We start from the raw sequence: 18741 nt of genomic DNA, 5'->3' as shown, positions 1-18741 counted from the left end.
ACAAAGCATGGTATGTTTTCAAAAACAGCATTTAGGTGTCTAAGATGGGTTTCTTCGTTGTCATGGATGCAAGCTGTGCACTGGACCAATTGACTTGAACATTTCTCAGGGGGGGCGGACCGCATTCTAATTTCATTATTGGATCAGTCTGATTCTTATTTCAAAATTGACTTCTATAAAACATGTAGCAAAGCACACCAACGAAACACTCCTACATCTTTGTTCTGTTAATGCCCTGATACTATTTCCAATGTTGCCCACATCAGTATTCATTACACAAGTGTCTAGAATACATGAGGGCAATATAGCTGAGAACAATATGGCGGAAACAAGCGGTGTTGTGCACAAGCTTCAAAATAATGTGCCCAAAATAAAAAGGGTTTCCAACATTTTTGAGAGGAAAAAACAAGCAAAAGTAAGACTGAGAATAATAAGACAAACATCCTGACAACAAATATTATTATCACGTCGGAGCCATAGTCATTTGGTGGGAGCCAACTCTGCAGCTGCGGCAGTGATGTCTGTTCTTTGCACAGATAGAAATAGGGGATTTGGAGCTTTCAAAGAATGTGTAATTTGTCAAGATTGTGTGAACACGGCGAACGTCAAAAGGATTCATTGATATTTAAATATCATAACACATTTCTACCGTACAGCACATCCTGTTACCTTGTGTATACATGAGGAAGGAAGGGTTGATTCCATCTGCATCCTGTAATTTTTTAAATGCGCCACAGTCACACACATCCTCTGGTATAAACTGTGTGGACTCGAATGCTGAAATGCTTCCCGCGATAGCACGCTCCATAGGAACCTCTGCTTATACACGTCAGTTGTGCGGCACACGACGAGAGTCGTAACGTTCGGCGCCAACGCAGAAAGTGGTGCATCCTTTACGGATTGAGGTGAAGGGGAAGATCAGGCCCGACGCCAGAGACCCCAACGACTCTGACATTCACCACACATTAGGTGGTCAAGCTGTAGTTACAAATGCAAATGTATTGAAATTATTTTTTTAAAGTCATTTGTAGTTTGGAGCTGAATCGGCCAACATCACTCCAATGATGGGGTTGCCTGTTTTATCTTTCCAGAGTCTTGTTAACAGCTTCATGATATTATTGCCTTGATTAATGTGCAGAAAAACAACGTTTATCCTGTTAATAAACAACAAAACTGTAGGCTACTGTTGCCAGCTCAAATTTTGACAATGTGGCAGCGTGTTCTATGTGAGTTAAAGGCTTTGACCACAGACTGCGAAAGACACATTTGCAATCACAGCGCGTTACAAGCTGCGTGCTGCATCTGCTGCTGCTTCTGAGTCGGACTATTCTTACATGAGAAGGACAGATGAGAACGAACATATGCCGTCAGCCGCTGAACTCACCTGCATCAAAAACCGCGTCGAAATCCATAGGGACCAGTGTGTATCTGCGCTGGATACGACTACAGCCCCCTACACTACCAGGCCCCTCTCCTCAGCCTACTCTCGTGCCCGGATCAGGGACAGTACTCGACTGCCTTAAATGGAATCCAGAGGAGTGGAGGGCAGATGGAAGAAAACTAGCCTCACGGTCCGTCTCCACCGCCTAAAGGGATTGATGTGCAGGCTCAACCAAAACAAAGGACATGTAAAATCTTTTTAAAAAAAAAATAATAATAATAATTTGAAACGTTATATATCAAGATTGTTTGATTAGGTTTTGTGCTATATTGGTGGCAGATTAAAAAGAATAAATCCATAAGCTGTTGGACTGTACTAGTTTTGAACTCATCTAAACAGTTTGTCTATTTGTTTAATTACTTATTTATCCATCTCTCCTATGGCCAGACTGACACACACACACACACACACACACACACACACACATCCGCATACACCCGCATACAACCGCATGTTGATTTTTTTTGTTTTTGCTGTCCTGTCACTGTTCTCTCATTTGTCTCGCCAAAAAAAATAAAATAATTAAAATGCCAAAGATACATACTGTGATCAGTGACTAGGAATCTTTCACCTGAACTGTGAAACTCCGTTCACTTCTCGGAGGGAGGACACATATTGATTCTTAACTGAGAGAGAGAGAGAGAGAGCTCACTGGACAACAGGACATGAAACCGGTCAGACGGACGGTGCCTTTTTGGGGAATACAAAGCGTGGCCCATTGTGTCGACAATTACAGATCGAACATATTTGACATTTAATCACATTCAGGTAGTTTAGAGCTCAATTGTAAAGCAAATCATCAAATCAATCGTCGAGGTCATTGATCCGGGCAATCAGCATGATTGCTGCCAAATGTCCCGTCCACAGACACGGCCCCGCTCCTGCCGTCAGCAGCCTCGCCGCGCGGCTCTCGTAACCACACTGCGGGTGACCTCATCGCTGTTTCTGGGATGCACCGGGAATTGCAGCGATATTTCATCACGTCGCATGTAGATGCAACGCCGAACATGCTGTCGCGTGCCGGCCCCCTTCCTTCTTCCGACCACTGGGAGAGGCGAGGGGTTTGCCGTGGGGCGACTCCCTGATTGCGTCGGCGCCTCCGTAAACAAAGCTCTTACACCAAGTGCTATCGTGTTTGCCACAAAAGGTAAACCCGAAAGGCGGCGTTCCTGACAAAAAATTTAATTTTCCGCTGTTCTGTAAGCCATGCACGGGGTGTTATCTGTGGGTGTTTTTCTTCGGTTGTCCACTTGGTCATTTTTAGATATGGGTGTGTGTATGTACTCTAGTGTGTGTTTATTGTCCATAAGTAGGGATGATTCCATTACTATATCCTCTTCGATTGCCTGTCACAGACGTTTATCATAGGGATAATACACGAGTTATTACTTTAGCAAGAAGGTTTTTTGAACTGTACCTCAAGTGTTATTGTGTGCAACAAGTGACTAAAATATACCCTTTAGCTAAACATGTCAAATTACGAATTCAGTCAGCTGCGCAAAACCCTTCAGCGACCTGACCTTTGGCCGAAGACTAAACATTCTCACAGCCAGGGCAGATTTTTCCCCAACAACACACCCTCGCTCTTCCTATCGTGGACAAAAAGGCCTAGGCGGGTTTCTTGAAGCTGCCCAACTGAGTCAGACCTGAACGCGGGAGCACGTTCTCGCACCCATCTCCTCACCGGTCGGGAGAGCTGCAAAATGTGACGTTGGATCTGTGTCAAAGCCTCTCACGGGAGTGACGCAAGGCGACCTCCTGTTGCAGCCCGCGACATCCGATTCTGATCGCCGGCTCGGGGGGACGCCGTGGTACGGAGCATGCAGGTTTGTGAAATGTGTAGGAGGCTGGCTCATGGATAAATGGGCGCATATTTGTGTTCGCATTTCACGCGCCGCACGTATAGGCGGGTTCATGCGGTTGTGCGTCCTGTTTGTGTGACGACTGTGCGTGAACGTGAGTGTGTGTAGAATTTGACGGAGCCGCCTGATTGTTTCAGCCTTTCCCTGCACTTCACAGGACATTCCCCACTGACGGCGGTGATGGAGAACGCGACCTGGCCCGCATACGCCTCCCATCATCGGCTCCGCGGTGACCCTTTCGCTTCCAGACTCTCCAGAGAGGCGGATATCGTTGCAGCGTTTTACATCTGTATTATAGGTTAGTCTCTTGCTGTATGAAAAAAATTGCTCCATCTCCATCACTTCATGAATAGCGATCTAATCTTTTCTGTGTTGATGCAATCGGACTTAATGTCGACCCCTTGATGCCCTTCAAGCTGCCTCTTGAGTCTCCCGTCAAAACGAATTTCCCTGTTTGATTTTCCTTTCTCACGAGCCGCGTATGCTCCATTAGCCCACTCTTGGCAGACGGCCTCTCTTTCCTGTTATTACTTATATTCATTCTCATAAGAATGTGTGGAAATGAGGAGTTGCACAACATGCATATTATGTTATACATTCATTACATTTGCCAATTTTACTTCAACTGTCCTCACATATAATTGGAGTGAATCATGTTTACTTAGCAGTGAAATGAGATGCCCGTGCAGATCAAACAGGCTGAATGAGAGGCGGCGTACAGGGCGGCACCTTTATGACTGAAAGTTTGATTGTTGTTAAAGCCGTGACCAAGATTTATTTCATTTTGAAACGTGCAAGAACGTGAAAAAAGGAGAAGAGATGTTTTTCTCTGCTGCTGCTGAGCTGGTCAGTGGACACACACTGATGGTGACAGTGCTCTCGCGTGGGAAGCTCCTGGATAAAACAAGAATGCACCTGCGTTAAATGTCCTCAAGACTTAAAGGGGCAGTAAGCAGTTTTGGAGAAAGCTCGTCTCCCTGTTGTTGTTGTTGTGATTTTGCCGCAGCGAACCCGGGACTTGGGCTATGGGAGGCCGACGCGCCAATCACAAGGCCAAAACCGCAGAGTTGTGGCGGCACCCGCTGGCAGGTCTCTCAAGGTGTCGGCGAGTGACGTTTACAAACTGCACACACAGTGCTGGGTGGTGCGGACCGCACCATCCGTTCGCTTTCGTGTGCGTCTTGAAATTGTGCACAAACGTTGACTTACATTCAAGGAACGCGGTAGATTCCAGTGGTCAAAGGTCAAGGGTTCGGTAAGTATGACTCAGAACAGCCCACTTTATCTCGCATCCGATCAAACTGTATGCGTACTGTGTGAATGTGCGCGTGTGTTTCTTTCACCCCCGTGGGGGGGGGGGGGGGGGTTCGGTTCTCTGAGGCCTGGTGGGACCAGAGTCGTGCACAGCAGCTAAGCCGTTTCTAGGACTGAGCTCTTCTGGAGAAACACTACGGGTGTTGCACCTGGTATATCTGCTGGAGCCACTCTCCCAGTTTGGGGTGTAACAGGCCCTAATGATCCTATTACCGTAAGGGACCACTTTGGACTTCACCTCCCACATCTATCCAGTTTTTTCAGCCCCCGGCTCTTCTCCTCTTGCTCCTTCTCCCTGATGTTCTTGTCGGCTGGGATTGTCACATCTTATGACCGCTGCCCTCGAATGCTCCTTGTCAACCACTGCTATGTTTGGTTTGGTAAGCCAGCAGCTGTTTTGTCAGGCTGAAACATCTTTGCTCTGTTCTCAACCACTTGGGACTTGGGGACTTCCGATCCATACTCGGCTAAGAAGTCCCTGTACACTGTCCCAGCCACTTGGTTATGCCTGTCAGTGAACACTGTCCCAGTTTTTCATCTTATCTTCTGCTACTATGTGCTGGACTGTCTCTTTGGCTTCTTTGCAAAGCCTCTACCTTTGGTCTTGTTTGTTGCGGTAGACCGCAATCTCTAGAGATCTTGTGCTTAGGGCCTGTTCTTTTGTTATATATACACACACACATACACACGTACACACGTAAACACAAACTGTTGCATTAATAGACGCAGACGGGAATGCCAATGGGAAAGCCAAGCCCTCTCCTTCTTCTTCCGGTCACGATACAAATAGCAACTTGTGTCAGAAAGCTCTGGGTGCCCAGACCCCCCATTTCTGACACGCCGTCAAGGCATCATGCAAATATTAGTTCGGAACATTCCAATATTTTGACTGGAGTGAAGCGAATGGCACGCATTTCGTGTCCACTAGCATCTTTGCATTGACTTTGTATGTAATCACACCATTACACCGCCACGCCCGCTGAGGAACAACTCCCATGAAAGAAAAACAAATGGTAGAAGCCTTGCGCATGTATCATCTCGCTCATTTTTATTGTGTTTATCAAGGTTATTAAGCAATAATATTTAAAGATTGTTTTCCACATTCAGCTTCCGTTTCTTAATTAGACCTATAGGAGTCAACTCTCACTCTGGATCACAGTCAGGACAGGGGGCCAACTGTTCCTCTGGTGGTCCATCACAAGCTTAATGGTTTTGCTGATAATGAGCTGATTGCAGTTGCACCATGTGACAAAGACTTCTATCAGTCCTCTGTACTCCTCTGTAAAAAAAATAGTAAGTAAAGACAGCATGTTCCTCTGAATACCTTCTTTTGAAAGTCTCCACTATATCTACGAGTCTGGTAAGATTTGGATGCAAACTGCAACTGCAACAGGCTGGCAGATTCACACAACCATGTTTTTTTCTTTTGCAGGTGCAACTACTTCTTGCAAGTACTGCAGAGGATGAATATGCCCATGGTTGTGGCTTTGTAGCATTTCAAGAAATTCAGCAGCGCTTTGTAGCATCGGGTAGTCTTGGCAACCATTCAATTGTTTGCAAATCACTTTTTTTTTTTTCATTCACACTTCCCTTCTCCAATTTTCAAAGTCCAATTTTACACTTCATTTGTTCAATCGGGCTAAACCCCGTCGGGTTCACTGTGTCAGTCCACATTAGCAGTGTGGATGCATAATGGGGATGAGGTGGGGGAAATCATGCTGTCATACTTCTCTCCCTCGCCACTCTCCTTTTTCTCTCGCTCATTATCACTCAGAGTCTCTTGTGCGCTGGAAATGTCAGGACCTTTTCCATATTTTCCCCCTGTTCAGTGATGATTATGCTGCTGCCTGTGGTTGTTGGCTGTCTGGTTTGAATGGTGAAGCCTGAAGCTTTGACTTGTCATGTTTCAATCATGCTGGTTTTTTTGGACAGAACAGGACAATCTGTCTCGGTTTATTTGCATTTCATTTTCTCGATTATAACATTGCCGAGCTAGTTTCAGACATCAAAATTGCTTCCACTAGTTTAGAAAAGAGATAATAATAATAATAATAATAATAATAATAATAATAATAATAATAAATTTCATTTATAGAGGGGAATTCAGTGGCCAGTGTGCTCCACCTGAACTGCTTGTTGGATACACACTCCCACACACATGTACCCTTCTTGATGATGCAACAGTCACAGGCACTTCACACTGTCATTGGCCAGCAGTTTGGAGGCTCAAAAGTATGATGCTGGGTCAGGGCTTTTCATTTTGTGTTCAAGTGTTCCTTTAAGTGTACAGACAAGGCATGAACACTTTTGATTTCAGAATGGTCCACATGTCGCTCACAACGCACCTCTTTTCTGGTGTAACCCAGTCCTTATTCTGCAACAGCTACACCTACTGTGCACACGTCTTCAGTTAAAACCACTGCTCCGGTGGAATTTGAATGGAGTAAAGTGACTAAAAACCTGACTTTAAAGTCCATTTAAACGTAACAATTCAGATGCAACTAGAATCCACTAAGTTGAGCAAATACCTCTGCCAAGGCACAACAGTCCCCTTTATGAAACCACTTTTAAATCTGCTAGATCCAGATTTTAAATTTCCAAATTGCACACACTCACACACATCAGTCCCTTAAATATGCCTATTTTGTTTTTTAGCACCAGAATAGAGTGAATGGACCGTCTGTGTTTCACTTATGAAGGGTAAGATGTTTAAATAATTTGATTTTATATTATCAGCACATCTGAATCAAATCAACATACGCATTAAAGCATTCAATTATTAATTACATTTTTCTTTAAAAAAACCGTATTGACTAACTACATAGACAAATCACATGGGCATGTCGGTCTACTATATTGTAAATCGATACATTTATTGATAACTAATTACCAAAAATCGCAGTTCTGTCGCTCTGAAGAATGGATTCGAATTGTGCGCCAAGAACTTCCGGGAACTATCTGAAGGCTACGTGAGTCACGTGACGTGCAAACATTTTCGACTTCCTTTGTGGCTACTCTGTCTCGCATCGCCTCTGGCTATTGTTATTCACATCTTGGGAGCAGATCTAAGCTACAATTCACGCTCTAACTGAATACTTGTTTATCGCCGAGGTACAGCTGTCTAAAACATAGATAAAGCATTGAATTTGAGATTTACAGGTAGCTATGTGGGGGGTGGTGTGTTGTTTGGGAGGTCGGTTGCGATTGTGCAGGCAGTGAGAGGGATCAGCTGATGCTGGCAGTTGTCTCCTTTGGATACGCAAAGCGCACTCTGTGAATACAGGCCGTCTGTTTACTCTAACTGCAAGTTAAAGACTTGTGGCCTCGGTCTACAATTTAGGTTTTAAATGTTCAAGTAGTAGTTGAGCTTTGGCAGCCAAGGTCACAAAGAGAAGCCTGGAGGTACTGCAGCAGGTACCGGATGGGAGGATGGGAGCAGGTCTGTCACCTGGGTTAGGTTGGGTCTCATCTCGTGAGTTCGAATTCGCACACAGGTGAGATTGCTGGTGTTTGACGGGGTTTTGTGCCGTCTTACTAAGCTTGAAGATTTCCTTGAGACATTCATTACGGTTCTGTAACGACTGCAAAAAATGTCCTTGGATTTGGTTTGTATGCACTGTGACTGGAGCACCAACGTTCACCTAGTGTTGTTTTTTTATTTGTATCAAAGTAGTTCACCTGATAGACTGATCTGCACAGAGAAGAAAACCAACAGATTGATCTACCCCCCATGTTGACGTCTTGCGATAGAACAGCACCTGCACCGACATCACTTGCATCAACATGCTTGTCAAACAGCGGGGAAGCCAAAACTGGGGAAATGCTCAGGAGAGGCCCGTTAGGGTTAGGAATTCTAACTGACACTAAGCAGCCCAGACAAATTGGACCTGAGCATTAAATAAGCTTGTTTGTGGAGGTACAACAGTGGAAAAAGTATTGTTCAGATTATGACCAAGAGATTACATCTGCGAGCCCCTCCCTGTGAGACTGATATGGGGCTACACACAGCACGGCAAGGCTGCAATAAATAAATTCAAAAGCACACATTTGCCAACCAAAACGTCTCACCAGACTAGGCCAGGCATTTCTGTAACAATGCCAAACACCGACCAGCACAATTTGAAAGACAAAAACAAAGTAGCACTAATAAATCAAGCAATATCTGTCTGTCTTCCCATCTGTCTGTCTGTCTTTCTCCACACCCCATTAAAATATAAGCAGAGGCAATTGTGAGTATAGTGTCTCAGGTGTAAATTGTATCTCCTCAAACTTCCTCTCTCTTTCTCTCTTGCAGGGATATTGTCTGCAACAGGGAATGGCTACGTCATTTATATGACCATCAAACGCAAGACCAAGTTAAAGCCTCCTGAGCTCATGACTGTTAATCTAGCCATTTTCGACTTTGGCATTTCAGGTACTGTAATACAATTTATAAGCACAAGACTACCATTGTTTCACTGTCAAGTACAAACGGCACCAATGTACTTAGTATTACATGATTTGTATTGCATGATGAATATCAGTACAAGTGTTTTTTTTAATAAAATGGTCTGTCATCCTTTTTGCTGAGACATGATTTATAGCAAAGTTATTTGGTAACTGCCAAAACCACCACATGAACAATACCTTAACTTTAAGTTACAACGGTATGGACCTTGACAGCGTCTAAATGGGCTCGTGTTCTTGTTGCTTGGTCACCAGTGTGAATCAACACTGTCTCAGCCTCAAAGATGTGTCAAAGATGGAGCTGATTAGATCTCAGATAAATGGTACAACAGCTTGGTTCACATTCTGTTTGATCATACGAGTTGAATTTGCTGGAGAGTGCTTTCTTCCTGAGAGAAGGAGTGATATGGCCAGGTATGATTTCAACGTGATAAGCTGTTGGGAAGAACAGACAATCAGATCCATCCATCCATCCATTTTCTGCTGATTCAAATTTGGCTCACGGCGGCAACAACTTAAGCAGACGTCCCTCTGCCCTTATATGTAGATTAAGGTGGGAATGGTAATATGTAAATATGTTCTTTGATAAAAAACAGTTTGATCTGGTGCCTTTCTGATGATTTTTGTATCTACGTTGATGAGAGTGATGAGAGGGTAACAAGATGGTAGGGTTGTGTCTTTGTTAGGTTTTTGGAGAAGTCACAGGCTGCGTTCATGTTTGCTAGATGTCCTGCGATTTGTTTTGAACTGCCACAGAAAGTTCTTCTTGTGTTATTGATGGATCATCCATGTGGATTTGGTCTTTACTACGTTGAGGCTAGTCGATACTGTTGAGAAATGAATTGATATCGTCTTTACTTGAGTGTTTTTCTGTTGATCATCTGCTGTAAGAACTTCAGTACGTTGTAATGGTTTCTTGAGGTCAGTGTTTGTGCTTCCTTGAAGGTTGAGAGGGTTGTTTTGTTCTTTGCTTCATATCATTTTTTCCAGTGTAGTTCTCCTTTTTTATACGTTAGATGAGGTTACTCTTTGCATTTTCTTTTTTATCCATTTATTCACTCGCCACTAGAAAAGAGGCTCTCTGTGGAATTCAAATCATTTTCATTTCCATAGTTGTTTCCTTTATAAAATGGGGCTGTAATATGTTGGCTGCCCTTCCTTTAACCCATGCATTGTTCTTCGATTTGACCAACTGTACTCATTCTCTAGCATTGCATCTTGAAATGTTGTCGTCCCCATTTAATTCAAACCCTTAATGCCTGTGATTCACTGGCCCGGGATCTATATAAATTGCTTTTAAGTTGATGTTCTCCTTTCATAACTTTGGCAAAGTGATGTCTTTCTTTGACTCATTGGTTACTTCACACTTCTAGCCTCAGGAATGCTCTGACATTAAGATTTATATATTGTCCCCTGCCATCACTGGACACTGTCACATTGTGGAGACCGTTGCTTAACATGTTTTTCCTTCAGCTACAAAAGTATTCTGCATGCAAAGGTCACTTGTTGCCAGGGGGAGCATTGAGTGAAAAGAGTTGAATAATATTTCTTGTGGCTCAGTAGGAGCTTCTTTAAGCCCACTGTGGGCCTGGAAACAAGTGAGTAGCAACTATACAGCAAAGTTACGTGGGATATAGCGCAGGATCCTGGGCTCTGTTTTTCTGAGCGGTGCTGTGACCACTGCAAGGAAGGCTTAAACAGTTTTGTACTTTCCTGACCTGAAAAAACCCGCCCTGCTTGTCCACCTGTTGAAAGGACAGACACCAACAGGTAGGAGGCTCATTCAGACGAGGAAGAGCAAAACGAGTGGAGATGGCAGGACAGATGTGGCACCACTTGGTTTTGCCATAGTGTTCGATCATAAACCAAGTAACTCAACCAGCCGAACGTTTGACTCCATGATGGTGCAGAAGGGGAATTCTGGAAAACAGAATGTGCCTAATTTCGCAGCAATTCATTCGTTCCGCTTGTAAGTATAGCGCAAGTGGTAGTCTGGCAAACCAACGGACGGCAGTGAGCCGCGTTGCTATTGTGGATAGTGAAAAATTCAGCCAAACAGTCGCCGTGACCAGATACATAGAAAGTAAGGATCCATTCGCCTCATCTGTCATATTGTAAACTTTGAGGGAAAAGGGATAATGTTTTTCGCAAGTGTGTAAGCCAGCATGATATTTGTTTAGAACCTCTCATTCATAAGTTGTAGCTCAAAGGCTGTTACATTCCATCACAACAAATCAACCAGTGGTGAGAGAAGGGGGGCAAAAAAGTCACCAACATAGGATGTGGTTTCTGTTATACTCTTGGCTGACGAGGTGACCGCTATACATATGAGGGTTAAACTCAGTAGACACAAATAAGATGAAATACAGAATGTCAATTGAGTTATTTTCAGTGTACTTGTGATCAATGTGTGCTACATCTAGTTCGGATTAGCCATGTACCCTTTTCTAAAGTAAATAAATCTTAACTTCATTCGAGTAGGCTTGACATATTTTTTAAGGTAATGGTTGAAGAAAAAGGTTTTCCACCTTAAATTGTTCCCTGTCAAAAGACAGTTTATCAAAATGCAGTGAAGGAGGCCGTGCCGGACAAGCTCTCAGAGTCGTCCAAGTCGAGCGCACAGCGGCACTCACATCTGTAAATCCCTGTGAACTTCAGAGCACTTCATCGACAAACTGCTGCGAACCATCTATGTCATTTGATGATCTCTTTGGTCCGTATCTATCCCGGTGTTAGTGCAGTTCAGCGCGGGATGATGACCTGTGTTTACCCTCTGTGCGCAGACAGAGCCACTCAGTTAAAGAAGAGTCATAGAAGTGATGTCATGTGCGTGTCCTGAAATCGAGCTAAGCTGAGTTATCTGCCCATGTGTTTCCCCCCTAGCTACTTGAGCAGTTGACCTCGGTCACAATAAATGCTATCATAAAAAAGTCTGCTTGTTATGTGAATGATGAAATGGGCATATTGAAAATAAGTCAAGAGATAAATTTCAAAATGCGTCATCCACCACTTAAGCACTGGCATCAAGGTCCCAGCCATCCTGGTACGCTGGTGTTTCTAAAATTGTCCGGGACAGTCGGAGTCACGCTGTGTTGTTTTAAAGGGGTGTAATGACTTATGTGAGTGGACATTTTCATTTTGCTGCAGATTGTTTCATTGCCCATGGTTTGAAAGGAAAAGTTCAACAGCGCTGAAACGGGTCAGATCCTTCACAGGATCAGTGAAAGTCGTAGCTGAGGATAACATTATTCTGTCCATTCGTGGCACAGATCAATCCAGAACTGACTGTCCCGATCAAGAGAGGGGCCAAAATACATTATCATCGTGATAATCTCCATTATTGATATTAGTTGTCATTGCTGATGAGGTTTTTCCGCTGGTTGACGGAGCTGAGTTTTTCCATCAACACTTTTGTCAATTGCAAAATGCATGCTCATTTTAATGAAATTCATTTTGAATATTGATGATCATTAGAGGTTTTCATAATCCTATCATTGGTTTGGAGGCAACGGGCATTTCCCCTGGGGCACCAGCAGGCAAAACATTTAACACGAGATTACGAAAGCCCGTCGCCCCATCGAGTGGCTCCGAGTCTAATTATTCCCATGCTCTTGGTGTCTGCCATTGTTACTTCTTGGTTCTGTTGTACAAAGTGACAGCTTCTGACTGCACCATTCACCCTTTTATGCTTTTGTGGTCCAAGGACAAGGCTGTACGGAGGTGGAGCCTAAATTTCCGGCTGCTTTAGTCAGTGCAGTGCTGTTAGCTTCACACTGTGTTTTTTACTCATCTTAAACATTTGAAATATGTTGATACACATATACTGCTTAAAAAGAAGAACAACAATTGAACACTTCAATCTCACTTCAAATCTTAATGAAGGGAGATTTCAAGTTGAAAATCTTGACTGGTGTACATTGTTTGATTTACTGAGAACAAAATGACGGCCAATGGAAACCACTGGATTCAAAATCACATATAATTCAGATCACAGGCTGATCTCAACTTGCGTGAATTTTATCAGGGCAACTCATAGTGTGACTCAGCAGTGTGTATGGCCCCCGCGGGCCTGTATGCACTCCTGACAACGTCTGGGCCACTGGTGAGGCGGCGGATAGTGTCCTGGGGGAGCTCCTCCCTGACCTGGATCAGCTGAGCCCCTGGACAGCCTGCGTCGGTACTTGGCGGCGTCGGATGCACGATAACGTCCCATAGGTGCTCCATTGGATTTAGGTCAGGGTAAGAGGGAGGGGCAGGCAACGGTCAACTGTTTCTGACACTTTGGTCCGAAAGCAGCATGACGTTCACCACGCCGTCTCCAGACTCTTTCACGCCTGTCACATCTCATCTGTGAAGAAAACAGGGCAACAATGGCGGACCCGTGCAACACATGCACACCAGAAGTCTGCTGGAGGTCATTTTGTTGGTCTCTGGCAGTCTTCGTCCTGTTCCCCCTTGTGCAAAGTGGCAGATACCGATCCTGCTGCTGGGATGATAGCCTTCTACGGCCCTGTCCCACTCCCCTCGTGTAACGTCCCGTCTCCTGGTATCTCCTCCATGCTCGGGAGACACAGCAAACCTTGTTGTGACCGCACGGATGGATTGTGCTTCCTAAATGGTCAGACTGATACCCCTGAAGTTTAACTGACTTGGTCTTATACTTTGACCATTAAATGTTCAATTGATTCTTTTGAGCAGTGTATATAATCAACGATAAATCGGTCACGCTCAAAAAGATTGATTGTGTATCCAAAGCCTGATACAGCTCTGTATCATACCTACTAAATCTAGGGCTGAAAGTTGTCCATTACAGATGCAGTAATTTGTTTCTATTTGAGTAACTTTCGCTAAAGTTTATAGTAGATTTAGCCTTAATTTAATGAAACTATATATTTGTGATCTATTTTTAAACATCTACATTTTCAGTGGGGGCAGAAGTGGCTGGGACTGAAAGCTATAGACCAAGTAGAGGAGTCAGAACTGAAGTGAGCTACAGTTATACATACATACGTCATCACCATCACGGACACTTAAAATTGCATGTGGGGACAAAATATTTGGCACCACATGCACAATCTAGCTTAAAATTAAATGTATCTGTTGAATCCTACCCCTACCTTTAACAAATCCGTCTCAGGTGAAAAAGAGGACTGTATGCATGCAAGTTTTTGTAATAATGTATTTTATTGTTAACTACACCGTTGCACTGATGTGTGTAATTTATTTCCCCACAGTATTACAGAAAAGATTTGCCTACTGACCTAATTAGAGAAACCATTTAACTCAGTGTAAACTTTTTCTGGGAGTGACAGAGTCAGAACCTACAGTAAATGCCTGTAGGCATCGTGTAATAATCTTCCACATGAGCTGGAACAACAATAACAGAGGCTATCAACCCTCCGAGCATGTGAGCAACCATAAGTCCATGCCCCACTTGGTTTTCAGTGATTCCAAGAAAACTTTTGACTCATCGGGTCTCATGCAGTCCCGCCTCCAGAGTTTTGGATGCTTATCTCTTTAATGCTTCTCGGGCTCGATATTCCACGTGGCTCTCGGCCTGTCTCGCTCTCCAGGAAGATGGCCCACATTTGAAACACACGGCGCTGTCTCACACACAGGGGAGCCTTGTGCAGAGCTCATTAAGCCCCGTTGCGTTTGGATGGTTTTCCCACCTTGGAAGATAAGGCTGGCCAGCAAAGCTACAGTACCACAGCACTCCCTCCTTTAGAGCCATTACCTTTACTACAAGGGTTGCTACTATAACTTGGTCCAGAGTCAGGGGTCTCTCCGTTGTTACCCCGCTTTATGCTGTTCAGTAATGAGGCGCTCTTGTCAGAGCGCGTTCTCAGAGCTGTCACATGTATTTATGCATTTTTTATCTTCTGATCTGAAATACTTGCAAAAGAGAAAGAGGCTTTTGTCAGCAGAACTATAAAATCCTGATTACTTGTATATTACTTGAATCTCACAGCCAGCAAGGGGAATTTTCATGCCATTTCAACAGACCTGCCTTAACTTGCAACGCTCTATTGATGTAGATGCAGCTAGAGGTTAATGTATAGTGTGCTTATATATTTCATAAGGTTTCTTGTTGAGAGGTGGTATTCTTCCTCAGAGTAATAACGGAGTAATGCGTTTGGTGGCCAACAGCAATTATTGATGGACTATGTGTACTACGAGTGTGATGTCTTTCATGACGTGGCTCGACCAGCTTCTTGGAATGGGAGCAGTTTACTTAGTCGTTTACTTAGTCTCAACCAAAATTCATCCTGATTTCTCCAGCATTATGTTTTGTTCTAAATCTGAAAATTTGCTTTTTCTAAATCGGTTTTCTTCGGGGGGGTTTTCCCCATTCTACATTTGGAATACATGCATTTGCACACTTATACTGTACACCCTTTATTCATTTATTCAGAAAATACAGTTTCGTGGCTCACAAGAAAATTGAGACAATGTTGACGATAGGTTGCCATTTGAATTGAATAATTTGAATGTGAATTAACTTGCATGTGGCTGATTTCAAGTATTTCTTGTCACAGTGTTTTCGGACATACTTGACCTGATACTAGTGTTGTATCTTATATTGTATATACCCCTTCCTCTCCGTCCCCCAACCCCACTCTACCTCTCTATTCACTCCGTCCTTCTCGTTCCCTTCATCCTCCTTCTCTTACCACTAATTCTCCTTTTCCTTCCTATGTCTACTTCACACATGTTGTTCGTTTTTTTTCTTCTCCTTCATTTTCCGTCCTTCTCCTTTTCTCCCATTGCAGTGACGGGAAAGCCCTTTTTCGTTGTATCTAGTTTTTCCCACCGCTGGTTGTTCGGCTGGGAGGGCTGCCGTTTCTACGGCTGGGCAGGCTTCTTCTTCGGTTGCGGGAGCCTCATCACCATGACCATGGTGAGCCTGGACCGGTATCTCAAAATCTGCCATCACAGATACGGTATGTCACAGTATGTCAGTAAGCGTCTCGTAAACATTTGAGTGCCATGCGCACCTATGTAGACATGTATTTTTTTGAGAGAAATACCCAAATCTGGATGGACCATTGTCCTGAACCTTTCGGGAGTGTCTGTATGTGAGAACGCAAATGTCAGAGGATGTTGCTCCGGACATTCTGCAGAGTTTCTCCTGCCAGAGCCCTTGTTTAATCTCCGGGGAGATTGTCCGAGTGAGCCCATGAGAGAGTACAGCGGGAGAATCTCTCAAGAACTCGCAGCGAGCAAGTGGGCGTGTTGATGACTGTGACAAAAAAGCCCTACTTTCCACAGCAGAGTTATCGGAGCCTCCTGCTGCTCTACACAGACGCCGCAATTTATTATCTGGAGATCCCCCTGCTGTTGTGACCGGACAATCTCCTGCTGCGTTCGTCATATGCGAACAACAAACTCTGGAGAAAGCCCTGGCACAATTGTGCAGACATTTCCCGGAGTTGATGTCTGAAAAACAGCTTCAGATGCCTGGAACATTAATTCCACAAACTGTGGAATTGTTACACTCCCCCCAGTAAATCAGTTGTTATCACAGTTTGGTTGAAAAGGGTACGTTTTGGTCTCACAATTACCGAGCAATTTATTAGGAACGTACCGAAGGTTAGGGTAGGGCTAGTGTAAGTCAAAGACTGCATGTACAGCTGCAGCCCCCCACAAAATGCCCATGTCTAGTATAGATTGACATTGTCAACCAGCCTGAATGAAGGCCTGTTTGAAAAAATGTCATTATCATGAGCATGTGCTGTTTTACGTTGAAAACACATGATTTGCTACCCTTTGATGCGGTGATGCTATGTGTGGTGTTTGGTTGTGAGTGAGTTTGTGGTACTCTCACTTCATTGTGAGCGCAGAAAACCGGGTCAGAGAATCAGGATTTATATTAACCACACACTGTGGCCGAGGTTAAGGTTAGAAAATGAGGTCAGAGTGAGAAATTTTCACTATCTCCTCATCCTTCCTCTCTTTTCTTTCAGGCACATGGCTCAAACGCCACCACACCTTCCTCGGCCTGGCCTTTGTGTGGGCGTATGTAGCCTTCTGGGCCACCATGCCCTTAATCGGTTGGGGAAACTACGCCCCGGAGCCCTTCGGCACTTCCTGCACATTGGACTGGTGGCTGGCACAGGCCTCCGTGTCCGGCCAGACCTTCGTCGTGTCCATTCTGTTTTTCTGTCTCATCCTCCCCACCGGCATTATCGTCTTCTCCTACGTCATGATCATCTTCAAGGTCAAGTCCTCTGCAAAGGAGATCTCGAACTTTGACGCCCGCATCAAAAACAGCCACAGCCTTGAGATGAAACTCACAAAGGTGGGTGAGAGGCTGGGGGGAAAGTGTCCGAGAGAGAAGGAGAAGGGCAAATGAAGTCCGCTAGGGACCGGAAGTAGAGGGAAAATAAATCTTTGAGTACTGCTGTGATATGAATATTGTTTTGTATCCTCTCCCAGGTGGCAATGCTGATCTGTGCAGGCTTCTTGATAGCCTGGATCCCTTATGCAGTGGTGTCAGTGGTTTCTGCGTTTGGTGAGCCAGACTCGATTCCCATCTCCGTGTCTGTCATTCCCACCTTGCTGGCCAAGTCGTCAGCCATGTACAACCCCATCATCTACCAGGTGGTGGACCTGAAAAACTCCTGCGTGAAATCCTCCTGTTTTCAGGCCCTGAAGAAACGCAGGCACTTTAGAAAGTCAAGGTAAAACTGATTGTAATATTTCATTGAATATTAATTTGACGTTCAAGCATAGCTATCTCTTTGCTAATACGCTCATGCCAATGCTCCACCACCCTCACCTCCTCCTTATCTGCCAAGCTTCAGTATTGTTGTTGTTAACAAAAATTCAATATTGACGTTTATTGATGCGTAATTAGTTCTCCCGGCAGAATCCTTGTTTCGGCACAGATTCTTATGAGAGCTTCGTCAAACCCTAAAGCCATGAGAAGAAATATGCTATAAAGGGTCAATTCCTTGATGAAATTATGTTTCTTTAGTTAAAGACTCCCTCTATTGAAAATCGAATGTTTAACATTGTTATCGTGCCCATATGCTGTTTTTCATTAACACAAGTCTTATCTTGTGCGAAAACATACTGTCAACGCCATGGCTGAGTATTTCCCCCCCGAGAAACTGTTATGAACCAAAAACATTCTGAAACCAATAATTTGCAACACATCATTAGTTTGATAACGCAGTCAAGCTTATGTTATCTATTACTGATACATGTCTAGTGTTGTGGAGAGCAATACATAATGTTAAGGCGACCCCGTAGGTGCACTTCTTCTTTTTTGTTTCCAGTTCTAACTATCACCACTTGCGATTGTGTAACATAGAAAACAATCAAATGAGCTGCTGATGGGTGATAGAGGTGGGTCTATTTTACATATTCATAAACCTGTGGATATTGAATAGGAAAAAGATGCAGGGTTATATCCAAGCCAATTTAAGGCCATGAGGGGATTTTTTAGGTTCTCTGAAATAAAAAAAATCGTGTAATTTTGAGGAACAGGGATTAGGTTTCACGGGTTGTAATCAGTGCCAGAAGGCTTACACGATAACACGATGCTCCCTGCAGGGCCAAGACATATTGTGCTCAAATGGAAATCACAATCCTTAAAAATGTCGTTGACACTGTGTACAATTTTTCACATTGATAGTGCCCGTAATACCCCGTTATTATTGTTTTTATATC

At 44.0% G+C, this 18741-nt stretch overlaps 1 protein-coding gene across 2 annotated transcripts in view; it reads left to right on the top strand.

The window, feature by feature from the left end:
- Window positions 1–18741, top strand: part of opn5 (opsin 5) — a 35522-nt gene that overhangs the window by 7708 nt on the left and 9073 nt on the right. The window contains exons 2-6 of one of the 2 annotated variants that reach the window (XM_035618263.2): window positions 3461–3601; window positions 8912–9031; window positions 15837–16007; window positions 17031–17365; window positions 17503–17747. In XM_035618263.2, the coding sequence (XP_035474156.1) occupies window positions 3484–3601; window positions 8912–9031; window positions 15837–16007; window positions 17031–17365; window positions 17503–17747 (989 nt within the window). In that variant the 5' untranslated portion in view covers window positions 3461–3483. The remainder of the gene's footprint in view (window positions 1–3460; window positions 3602–8911; window positions 9032–15836; window positions 16008–17030; window positions 17366–17502; window positions 17748–18741) is intronic. The other variant, XM_035618265.2, reaches the window with a different exon arrangement.

The sequence above is a fragment of the Scophthalmus maximus genome, chromosome 18 (assembly GCF_022379125.1).
Source record: "Scophthalmus maximus strain ysfricsl-2021 chromosome 18, ASM2237912v1, whole genome shotgun sequence".
NCBI classification, from domain to species: Eukaryota; Metazoa; Chordata; class Actinopteri; order Pleuronectiformes; family Scophthalmidae; genus Scophthalmus; species Scophthalmus maximus.
This window is presented reverse-complemented; position numbering and strand designations above follow the sequence as displayed.